The 12,635-nt window shown below is 44.9% G+C and overlaps 1 protein-coding gene across 1 annotated transcript in view; it reads left to right on the top strand.

Moving 5' to 3' along the window:
* Positions 1–1,465: 1,465 nt before the first annotated feature.
* RBMS2 (RNA binding motif single stranded interacting protein 2) overlaps positions 1,466–12,635 on the top strand; it is a 299,496-nt gene continuing 288,326 nt past the window's right edge. Inside the window, exon 1 of the mRNA XM_085599894.1 lies at positions 1,466–1,630. Coding sequence (XP_085456020.1) covers positions 1,565–1,630 — 66 coding nt within the window. The 5' untranslated portion in view covers positions 1,466–1,564. The remainder of the gene's footprint in view (positions 1,631–12,635) is intronic.

Here is a 12,635-nt window from a genome sequence, read left to right as displayed (position 1 = left end):
ACCAATATCTTGTATTGCACCGCGGTGTAATAAGTCAAAATGCAGCATAAGATTGTTCATAAAATTGCATCGTATTGTAGTGCATCGTCGTTGTACTGTGTGTTTTTCCTAGTTTATTTGTATTGCATTATACGTTTGTGTATTGTATTGTATTCATATTGTATTCAATGACTATTGTACCCTATTGCAGTGCACTGAAAAGCAATGCTGTACGCTCTGGTATTGAATTGTTGTCATTGTGTACTCTTGTACTGGAGTGTACTGATATGTTCTACTGTAGAGTAAAGTATCTTCATAATGTATGTTATTAAAGTGTGTTGAACTATAGTGTCCCTTTGTTCCCTTGTAGCAGTGTCCCATTATCGAACTGTATGGTAGTATATTCATCGTTACTATGTCACAGTCTACAAGATTCTAGTGCCTTGCACTGTATTATAGTACAGCATGGATGTATATCTATTGAATCATTTTGTGACATATATCGAATTGTATAGTAGTATATGCATCATTACTATGTCACAGTCTACAAGATTCTAGTGCCTTGCACTGCATTATAGTACTGTATGGATGTATATATATCGAATCATATTGTGACATATATCAAATTGTTCAGTAGTATATGCATTGTTACTATGTCACAGTCTACAAGATTCTAGTGCCTTGCACTGTTTTATAGTACAGCATGGATGTATATCTAGCGAATCATATCGTGACATATATCGAATTGTATGGTAGTATATGCATCGTCGTTACTATGTCACAGTCTACAAGATTCCAGTGCCTTGCACTGCATTATAGTACTGTATGGATGTATATATATCAAATCATAACGTGACATATATCGAATTGTATAGTAGTATATGCATCGTTACTATGTCACAGTCTACAAGTGTATTTTATTGGATTCTGTTGCCTTGCACGAAATGAGTGTATATTGTTGGATGACTGGATTACAATGTATTAGTGATTTTATCACAATCTATCGAATCATATCGTGACATATATCAAATTGTATTGTAGTGTGGTGGGCTTTTATAGTAAGTTTAGTGAACATTTTATCGTGGAGTTGGATGCTGAACTTTATTAGTAGCTGTTAATAATATATCTTATAGTGGTATACCCCAACATATGTTAGTGTGCTAATGCGTCGTGTTGTAGTTTGCCGTGCGATGTCGTAGAATATCGCACCGTAGCCTAGTAATTGTGTCCTCGACCATCGCACTGCACTCAGTTGATTGTATAGCGCCTAGATCCGGAAGATCTGATTTTAGCAGGTCGCCCGTTTCGCATGGCCACCTTGCCCGTGTGTGGTTCAGTGGTTGCGCGCGGAGAACAGAAGGTATTCAAGGCTCCTAAAGAATGCGCCTCCCAGCCCCCCTCCCCCAGCCCAAGTTGGTGGCCCGAACCCGGCGGTTCCTAGGACCCAGCGGTGCTAGGAACCAGCGGCGCTGGTCCAGCCCCCTGCATTCCAGGCTGTCTTCCCCTGGTGACGTCAGGCGCCCAAGCCCTGGCTTTCTCTGCCCCCCCCTCCCTCCCTCCAGCCTCCCTGAGCCTTACAGAGAAAATGCTGTTGTCCGTACCACCAAGGACAGGGATCGCCTCCTTCAGCTACCCCCGCAGCCACAAGAAGGTAAGGGGGGGCCAACAGGGGGTGTCAGGGATCCGCACCCCCTCCCAGCCCTAGATCTCCCATCGCTCTCGCGTCCCCCCAATGTCCTTGGCAGGGCACAACAGAGAGGGGTGATGCCTTTACCCTTGTGATTGGCTGCCCTGTACCTGCCCAGAGGCTGGTAGGGGGTAAGGTGCCCCGTGGGGGCGGAGGCCTTACAGGTTTACTCCTTTTATTTCAACTTTGTCATCTGGAGGTCGTGAAGTTGTTCTGACTTTTACCAAGCCTGCCGTGATCGCCGAGCCCTAGCAGGGTGACCGATCGCGCGATCCTATAGTCATGGCCGGCGTATGTATCTGTAAGGGGCGGTCGGCAGCCCAGACGCCCGGGCTGAAGCGTCAGAAGCCGGTATATTTTATCCTATCGGAAAATGTAAAAAATGTAAACAGGAAATACAAGCAGAATAGCCTGCTTGAGCGCTGCAGAGGTGCGTGAACTCTCCCCAGGTCCAGATGCGACCAGTGCAGCTGGGATTTCTCTGTTGTGGGTGAAATCAGGGTAGTTTACACCCGTTCGTGCACAGAGACCAGCGCCTGTCCCTTCCGAAAGCTCAACAGAAGCTTGTGCAATTGTTTGGAGGTGTGGGATACCTTAAATGTGGGTGCACTGAGTGGAACACTTAGCGGTAGGTGTATGGGTGATGGACAGCCTAGAGGTGGATGCACAAGTAGGCAATATCTTTGGGGGGGCACAAGGCGGGCACAAGAGGTACTCTCCCATATTATTTGGGTCTCTTGAATTTGGTTGTATTTAGATTAACGCTCTTTTCTATGCGTGAGTGATGCTGCTGAAGGCCACACAGGCCAGTGCTAAAAGTCAGGCCCCACCTGGGGCCATATAAGGCCAGAAGAGATAGGAACTGGCAGCAACTGAAGCAGCGAGAGGCCCCGATACACGGTCAAAATGAAAGGCCACTGGAAAGGAAGGATGGAGCAGTGAAGCACAGGAAAATATGGTGGGTGGTGGTGGTGTGCAGGCCACGTGTAGTAGGGTAAGAAGTGAACGGGGACAATACATCAATGGCGCAATGTGTTTTAATGACTGAAGCTTGGGGCACAAGGGTGTTGATAGATACTATGCAGTCATGGGCTGCTGGGAAGTCGTGGCCTATGGTATAGCTGTGTCCTCATGGTTTTCAGCATTCATGGTGTGTTGGGATCATGACATGTATTGTGTATGTAGCATGTTGAGTAGTCATGTCAAAAAGGGCAGTAATGGCGCATTGGCTTGACAAATAAGGCTGGGATGCAGCAGAACGCTGTCAGATCATGACATTTTGAGTGTCATGGATGCCTGGGCATCATAGAGTATGGGTGGTAATGGCACATCATGATGTATGGAGTGCTTCTGGTATGGGTTTTGGCATGCACATAAGTTGGGTCGTGCTAAATGGATTTTGCTGGATAGATGCATGTGGCGAGTTGAGTGGTTATCGTTTGATGATTGGTTATGCCGTGGGTTTGTTATTCCATGCTGGTGGGTCGAGATCGGTTGGTTAACTGATTATGGAAAGCTGATTAGTTAAGATGTCAGTTGGTTTTGGCGTGCTGATTGCTACTGGCTTGTCAAATAGATAGGACTTGCCCATTGATTATTGTCTAATAATTAATTATGAGGTGTTGATTGACAATGGGCTATTTTTAAGGTCATAGCATGTTGATTACTTATGGCACACTGAGTGAGTATGGCAGGTTGATTGGTTAAGGGTTACTAATTGGTAACAACATTGGTTATGGCATACTAGTCTGGTAGAGTGTGAAGATTAATTATGAAGAAAAACTTAGTTAAGATACACTGGGTAGTGATGGTGACCTGAGTGCTATCAGCACTTTGACAGGTTATGGCCATTTCACTAATGATAATGTGGTAGTTAGATATGTAGTATGGAGTGGCTGTGGAGTTGTTTTTTTATTGATGGTAGGTGGTTGTAGCATACTTTTTCGTTGTACTTTTGTGGGCGGTGATTGCATGGTGATTTCTTATTAACTGGTGGGTATGAGGTATTTGGTGGTGTGTGGTTATGACGTGTTGATTATTTAATGTATAGATATGTCGCACTGGTTGAAAAATTTCTAGTGTTCAGTGGTGATGATGTTCTTTCAGGCTGATTATTTTGTTTTTAGTGGTTACAGTCTGATGATTGGACATGATGTGCTGATGATTATGAAGTATTGGGCAATTCTAACATGCTGGCTTAGGTACTGATGTTACTTCTGCGATACACGCTACCAAACTACTTTTGCCAGTAGCACAGGCAAAAACTGTCAACTGTAAATTCATTTGCAAAGTTACTTTTTAAGTTTTAAGTTGTCTTTTAAGCAGTTTTATAACAAGCATTGGCAAAGCCAGTAGATCTGGCTTGCATTTTAATTCCTAAATAAAATATAACAAAAACTGTTGTTGTGTAAATACAAAACAAAAATGATTGCTTTTTGTACACAATGTATCTATAAGCTAAAGGATTTAATGTGTGATGATTCAGAGTATCTAAAATAGCCCCAATCCTTTGAAATCCAAACAATCCATTTTGAGGCAGAAAGATACATTAAGCAGCTAATAGTATGTATTGGAAGATAAGTACTTCTCTGGCCAGCAAATGCCCATTTTGTGTGTAGTTCAAAGAGTTGGTAACAATAGGTCACAGACAGATATGTTGTCAAGCCAGACCTAAAGCCAGACCTAAACAAATGTACAATAATCTAATCCAGTACTCACCATTGCCATTGTCTCTGTGGCTGTATTTTTGATGGAGAACAAATTTGATTAGATAAGACAGTTGAATGGTAATGGCATGCAGACTTGTTATTGTATTTTGGGTGGTTTTGGTGTACTGATCGCTTTTTGTGTGTTGGGTGGTTATGCTGGCTGATAATCGCCTACTGGAGCCTTCTCGAGTTCCCTAGTGAGCTATGTTATGTTAACTGGGATTTATAGAGCGCATTATCACCGACAGGTCTCTTAGCGTTGCGAGAGAGTAGTTAAACCCCGCCAGTGGTCGATTGTACATACTCCCGGTCAGAGCCTATGATGTGCCCAAAGCCTCTGTAAAAAGAAGAGTGTTAAGACTTTTCCTAAATGGGAAAAGGGCTCTCTGGTAGCCTATTCCAAAGTTGAAGGATCAATACAGAAAAGGCTCTGCCGCCTTTTGAGGTTGTTTTGAATCACAGGCAGGCTAGTAGGCCTGCCTCGGACGACCGGAGGGACGTCCTGGCACATAGTTGGCTTTGTGGGCGATGCAGAGGCCTTTGAACCTGGCTCTCTGGAGAGCCAGTGCTACTGCTGCTTCAAAAGAGTAGCATGTGCTCATCTTGGGAGCCTGAAGATCAGCCTAGCAGCGTAGTTCATGGCCAATTGCAGTTTAGTTAGCAGTTTCTCGGGAAGTCCAATGTACAGGGCGTTGCCATAGTCCAACAGCGACACAATCGTTGCCGACACGACCATCTGCAGTGTGGCAAATGAGAGGAGGGGAGACATTTTCCGCAGTTGTCTCAGTAAGCCCACGATGGTCCCGACCACGGGTGGACACTTGGTTTGACATGATGAGCTTGGCATCTATTTTGATGCCTAGGATTTTTACAACCGTGCCTGGCTTAAGAGTGGTACCCAGCTCTTGTGGCCAGAAGAGTTCATTCCAGGGGTTGTCTCCGGTGGTGATGGCTAAAACCTCTGTTTTATCTGGATTGATTTTAAGCGAGTTGGCTGTCATGCAGTTAACAGTGTACCTAAGTATATTTTGCATACGCGCATGGGCATGGAAGGAGTTGTCAATCTGGAGGATTATTTGTGTATCGTCTGCATAGTTGAACACCTGGCAGTCCATGCGGGCCAGAGCGGCCACAAGTGGCCGGAGATAGATGTTGAAGAGTAGGGGGGACAACGTCGAACCCTGGGGTGCTCCGCATGTTAGTGCTCCGATGCTAGATTCCCGGTCAGCCAGTTGGATCCTTTGTGACCGACCTGTCAGGAAGGACGCAATCCATTGATGTGCCAGCCCACGGATACCCAACTCTGAGATCAGGGACAGTAATTGGTCATGATTGACCGTGTCGAACGCCGCTGTGAGGTCTAGTAGAATCAGGGCACATGGCTTCCTGCTGTCGGCCGTGAGTCTGAGTGCGTCCAGCACTGACAGCATCACCAGCTCTGTGCTGTGATGGGCCCTAAAGCCTGCCTGCCGCACCTGGAGTAGCTGTTGTTCCTCAATTAAGAGTGATAGGGTTTTGAGGTCATGCTGTTCCATTACTTTTGCCAGGAAGGGAAGCGGGAAGATGGGCCTATAGTTCTTAAGATTGGCAGCATCTGCCCCTGTTTTTTTTTTCAGTAGGGGGGTGACCCTGTCTTCCTTGAAGTTAGCGGGAACCCTACCCGTCTCCAATGATCGTTTAATGAGTCTGGCTTACAATTATCCTTCTGAGTTGTCTTGATCTGTTGGCTGATCATGCCCTGCCGACTAATCATGGATTACTGGATGATAATGGAGTACTTGTTGGGTGTTGAGTAGTCATTGTTAAAAGCTTCTTTAGTAGTTGGGGCCTGCAGATTAGTATAAGGTACAGGACGGCAATGGTGTGCTGGGTGTTCAGGAAATACTGGGTGGCCTAGTTCTCCTGAAGGTTATAGCAAGGTAGACTTGTAATTGTTTTGTTGAGTACTGGATGGTAAGGAACTGCTGGTTAGCTGCACATATCTGTGAATTCCTGGAGTGTTGCTTAGTGTTCACTGCTGGGGGTGGGTGGTGGGGGATGTTGTTGTGCACTGGAAGGTTAAGCAATGCCAGTTAACCTTTTTAGTGCTAGGAGGTCATAGAGTGCTGTAGCCTGCTGGGTCATTTTGATTAATAGAGTGGTTATAGAATGCTAGATGGTGGTGAGGGTGTTGTGGCCTTCTGGTATGGCCTTCACATATTGGAAAGTATTTACATACTTGGTGATTTTGTGTGCAGGTAGGGTTTGGTCAGCTCTGTGTTGATGGTGTGCTGGTGGTTGTGGGGCATTCCTACCTTTCTGAGTTATCTGTTGAGTGATAGTTAGTTGTAGAGTTGTCTTAGCACTCTGGGTGGGTTTACCAATGAATGGTTTGTGGTCATCGAGTACTTGCGATGGAGTGGGAAAATCCCATTGTTTACTGAGTAGCCTGGGATTGCTGTTTGATAGTGGAGTGCTGAGTTGACGACTGCTGGATGGCCTGTTCCCATCGGTTGGTCATGGCCTGCCGAATGACCTTGGCATGGTGAAAGGTCATGGACCACTGGGAGGCAACATTACCTTTGGTGAATGGTCTTGAAAAACTTCATGAGCAGCCTTGGACAGCTGGATGATAGGGGTACATTGAGTGATTGTGGTATACTGAGTGTGCACATCCTATTGATTTTCCATTGTATGATGTGTGGATGTAGCATTTAGGGGGATCCTGGCATGCAAGGTAGCAATGGCATGCTCAGGGATGACCCTGGCACGATGGATTGGTGTTATATGTTAACATTCTCCAGAAACAATATACACTAACAAAACTAAATTTTGAATAATAATTTTTCGTAAATAACAAACATGAAATTCTATGTAAATGTTAAAAATAAAAAATAAAATGGTTTTAATAAAATAAAATGTTGTGCAAGTAACTTAATGCATCCAATCACTATAATAAAGAGAATTAACTGGATGCTCCCCCTTTGTGCATGTATGAGGCTAAACTAATGTCCAAAATAACGAGGGCGGGGGGCAGAATGTAATCCTGTATACCCACTTCCGTATGGAACTGTGAAGAATAATAAATCCAAAAAACACTTCTACAAGAGTCCTCATTAAAATTAGTATTAGTTTGTAAGAATCACACAATCTTAAAAATGGACCATAAAATATTCCTATGTATATTTTGTGATATTATTACTTTTTCTATACAAAAGTATATGTGTGCGCATGTGTATATGTGTGTGTGTGTGTGTGTATATATATATATATTTTTTTTTTTCAATGAACAATATTCTACGTAAGTTATTGTAGATGTCTTATTTTGATTTCTTTGCACTGAGTTTCAGTATTTATTTTGGTGTGATGTTACTATATACCGGTTATGGTGGCGCTGGTTGCGTTATGTTGCCTGCCATTTATGAAGCACACTATGTGCCCATTGCTTGGCCTCTTGGCACTTTCACTTATGATGGTCCGCAGTTGTGATTCATGCAGCAGGGTTTCCCAGTTCTACTGAGGAAAGATTATTCAGGTGCCAGCGTTTGCTTGGGAAGTGAGTAGTAATAGCTGTAATAGCAGTAATGCCCAGTTGGTAGGTTGCAGAGTGCTGTGTGGTCATGTAATGGCGGGCGGTCATGCAGTGCAGGGTAGACATGCGTTTCTGGGGGTCTTGTCATCCTAGGTGGTCTTTACCAGCTGGGAAGTTGTGACTTGCTGCATGGGCATGGTGTATTGGGGATTCAGGGTTGAACTGGCCTATAGGACAATCAGGCAGTGTCTGATGGGCTGATCTGACAGATCAGCGTGTGGGCCAGTTTTGTAGCAGTTTGTAAGCCTGGTTTATGGCCAGGTGGCAGGTTTTTACTGTTGATTTACCTAATATTACTTTTTAGCTATTTGCTTCATTAATGGGGTCCACTTTTATTTTGGTGCCCGGTCCAATTTTTCATCCCAGTCCGACCCTGTAGGGATTCATAGCATGATGAATAATCATGCCCAATTAGGTGATCTTGACATGCTAGGTGGTCTTGCCTGAGGCTGGTCCTAGCATTCTGTGCACTCCTGGCCATGTCAAACTGGTTGGTCTTTCCATTCTCGGTGGTTGATTTTGGCCTGCTAAGTGGACCCTGCATGCTGAAATCAGTGCTGGATGTTTTTGGCCAGATGGATGCTCTTGGCATGCTGGGATCCACGCCCTACTGACTGTGTTGCGTTAGCACGTGGGCCTGGCCTGCTGCGTAGCCCTGGTATGAATTAATGAATGAATGAAGAGATTTATTGAGCACACTGCTACTCCAAAGAGTGTCCCGGTGCTATGTCAGGAAAGGACAGCTCCCCAACTCGCTTTAAACCAAAGAGAAAAAAGATGGGTTTTACACTCTTTCCTAATATCGGAAGCCTATTCCATGCTTTACTGGCAAGTACAGGGAAGCACTGCCCACAGGCCCTAGCCAAGCGGGATAGATGTGTTTACCAGCAGCGGCGTTGAAGAACGAAGAGTTCTGGAAGGGTTATAGTGCAACGTCCTAGAAATGAGATACGTTGGGCTACTTCTATAAAAGGCTCGGTGAATAACCGACAGTGCCTTAAACACTATTCTTTTCTTAACGGGAAGCCAATGCAGATCCCTAAGGAAGGCAGAGACCGATTTCTTCCTTGGTATGCCAAGTATAATGCGGGCTGCTGCTTGCTGCTCCACTTGTAGTCTTCTAATCTTATACTCTGACACACCAAGATAGAGGCAGTTTAGCCCAGCCTTGAGGTTGTCAACTCTGTTCTATGCACTTCTAATGGTAAACATTCAAGGAATTTCCTCATTGACTGAAGCAAGCCAAATTGAGACCACACTACTGACAAAAGTTGGGAATCTAGAGATAACTTGTCATCTATTTTAACTCCCAGATTCTTAGCAACCCACATGGGAGGAAGGGGCGGGGGTTCCCCAGTCAACTGTGGTTGATCCACCAGTCTCTGCCCTTACCAAACATTAGGATCTCCGTCTTATCCACATTGCAGTGAAGACAGCTCTTGCGCGTCCAATAGAGAACATCCCTCAGACAGGCAATGAATGAGATGTACTGGGCTCAAGTGTATTTTATGTGGTGTGGTATGAATTGCTCCATTGCAGTGGGTGTTGTGTGGTTGCAGCACACTAGGCTCCATGATTTGTGATTATGGTGCACGGGCATTTCCTAGAGCGGGCTATAGGCGCACTCTTCTTCTATTTGACTCATGTTTCTGTCCACACTCCTTTCTTCTGGAGGCCCAGAAATGGATTCCTTGACCTGTGCTTCATGACATGGGTTCCCTTCCTAATCTTCCCTAGAATGTAATGCTCAGTCCAGGAATAGAATCTCCCTTGGGCAACTTCATCTTGATCGAAGTACTTCTGTGGTCCCAGTGGATTCCTTGTAGGTGATATTGATCTGCATTTCTCAGATGTTTTGGAGTGGCCTCCCAGATGGGCCCTCATATGTTTTTTTTTTTGTTTTCTTTTAGGGATCTTTTTTCGAGGAATCTTGCTGAAAGTTTGACTCCTTTGTAGAACCAGTTTCCATCAGGAATACAATACCAGGCCAGCCTTGAGCTCTTTCATGGTCTGTGACTCCTGGGCATTCGTGAACCTCCTGGTTCTCTTTGCCCACCTCTGGGCATGCACCTGCAATCCTTTGCTTCCCTTTTCCAGGCAGGACCTGGAGTTCCCTTGTTTTACCAGCAGTGGTGGACTGAACTGGTGGGGTACCAGGAGCTTTTCCAGTGTGTGGGAGGATACTCTCTTAGCTGAAGGTACTGCGTATCCAACCGTGCCAATGTCCCCGCCGGCATTGAATTTACAAGTGGGGCACACCAATTTGAACATAAGGGCCTTAGATCATCAACCAGAATTTAATACATTAACTATCTATACCCGCAATAGTAACCTTATGGTCAGACTGCATCACAATTGAGCCAAAAGACCAAAGATCTATAAATATACGGAAAATGTAATCGAAGCCTGTCACTGACCTCAGTTCCTGTACCCCCAATGTGACGCCCTGCTCCACTGCATCTTCTCAAGGCAGGGCAAAGGTGCCCAGTACCACCCTGCTCGTGGGAAAGTGACATTTGATAGAGGATAGCTTACCCGACCCTGACATCTTGTCACGTATATTTTCAGTGCTGCTTGGCAAAGCTAATTTGCGAAACGCTATAGGAATTTTGCTTTTCGAGGCTTCAGATTGCAGCACCGGAAGCATCCTGTGTAAACATCCCAGATAAGCAAGCAGTGTTAAGTATGTGGTGTCAACGACTCACTCTTTGCTCTATAAACCAAACAAATCAATATGGCCCTTAGTAAAATAAAAAAAAGTAGGGGGAAGAAAACTCAGCTCTGCAGCCTGTGACGCCTGAACGACACTAGCACTGCTCAGAAGGAGAAGGTGCCTGCTGCAGCCTGTGTACTGTCTGCAGGCCACCGGTGTGAATCGCAGTGGGCCAGCTCAGCCTTTCATCCTTCTGAGACAAAGCAAGGAGCAGCATGGAATTCTGTATTAGTAGAGCCATAGGTAGCACACGAATACACCTTTTGTTCTGGCTGAATCACTTTTTCCTATTTTAATCTGGGGTATAGCTTCCTCCATCTCCCATCCCATCTTCTCACAGCATTATTAACGCACCGACTCCCTTGACCCTTTCCCTTACTCTTTACGTCATCTAATTCCCACGGGTCATCTTCTTCTATGGCTGTCAGATTCCTTCTGACGGTGGTGTGTTTTGGATGAAGAACACGAATTGAAGTGCGTCTCTTCTCGTATAACGCCGCCAAATTATGGAATCACCTTCCCCTTCGCATCCGCCTTGAGACAAATTACCTGACCTTTCGAAAACAAATAAAAACATATCTGTTTCCTTAACTCTGCCCGGAGTTTGAAGCTGCACCGCCGTTAGCGCTGGGATGCCCCCTGGTAACCACGCACTTTAGAAATGCCTTTTCATTCATTCATTCATTCATACAGAGGTGTTAATCTCATTACTCCACATTCATTTTGAACATTTAAGTCGCCATTTTGTTTTCTTATTAATCTATGATATTTTGTCACAGGTGCAGTTGGTTCACACGGTCAGCGCTGGAATGAGCCACAGGTAGCGGTCAAAAGGGTTTGCAGAAATGTCGGCAAGTTTCTTGATCAGTCGGTTTTCCTTTGTAGAATTTCTTGTTGAGTTTGCGGAGAAGGTCGTCCAACATCTCAACACCTAGATCTCTGTGGAGGTCTGCTGTTCCTGTGAAGCAACTAGCCCCTGCTGCAATCCTTAAGGCCTTGTTCTGTAGTGTTTGCAGAGGCATCCGATACTTTGACTGGCAACCGCTCCACAGGTGAAGCATATGTCAATGTTGGCTGAATAATTGTGTTGATTACGCGCACTTTGCTCCGTATAGGCATCAACTTAGTTCTCAAAAGTGGGTCCATGCAGCCAGTTTGATTGATGCTTTCTGGCAAGTCTTCTCAATGTGGTTCTCCAGCTGAGTTTGAAGTCAAGTGTCACCGCTAGGTAGGCGCTGCAGTTTTTCCACTTTGTCTCCTCTCCGTTGAGACGGATCTGTTGATGCTTTCTGATCTGGTGAATAATGTTGCTGTGGTTTTGTTCGTGTTGAGGGTTATCTGCCAGACGCTGTACCATCCGGAGAGTATTCTAAGTGATGTTTTAAGGTTCTTTGCTACTTCCTTGTCGCTGAAAGATTGGGAGATGACTGCAACATCATCGGCATAAAGAGCAAGGTCTGCTTTCTTTAAGTCTATGGGAATATGGTTTGTAAATAGATTAAAGAGAAATGGTCCAAGCATTGATCGCCGAGACACTCCAGCAAGAATAGGGTGCACTGGTGAACATTCCACTCAACCGCTATGTGAATGGTGCATTCAGCCAGGTAGCTAGTCAGGAGGTTTACAGGTAGCTTGAAAACCCGAGCTTAATAAGCTTGTAGATCAGTCCTCTGTGCCATACTCGGTCAAATGCTTCAGCTACATTCAGGAAGGCTACTCCATTTGATTTGTTGTTGTTAAATCTATGGCTAATAATGTCCACAACTCTGAGAAGTTGCTGATTTTTTTAGTGTTCTTTGGAGAGAAGGTTTCTGCTTGATGTAAAGTCGCTGAGAAGGGCAAGAATAACCTTTTGAAAGAGCTTTGATAGGCCAGATAGCAGACGCATAGGGCAGTATATTTCAGTAGTTTGCAGGATCTTTAGTGCTTTCACAGCCTTTGGAAATACGACAACTGTTGCTTCTTTCCAGGCTTTAG

The sequence above is a fragment of the Triturus cristatus genome, chromosome 4_2 (assembly GCF_964204655.1).
Source record: "Triturus cristatus chromosome 4_2, aTriCri1.1, whole genome shotgun sequence".
Classification (NCBI taxonomy): Eukaryota; Metazoa; Chordata; class Amphibia; order Caudata; family Salamandridae; genus Triturus; species Triturus cristatus.
The sequence above is the reverse complement of the archived record's forward strand: the minus strand, read 5'-3'. Positions and strand labels throughout refer to the sequence as shown.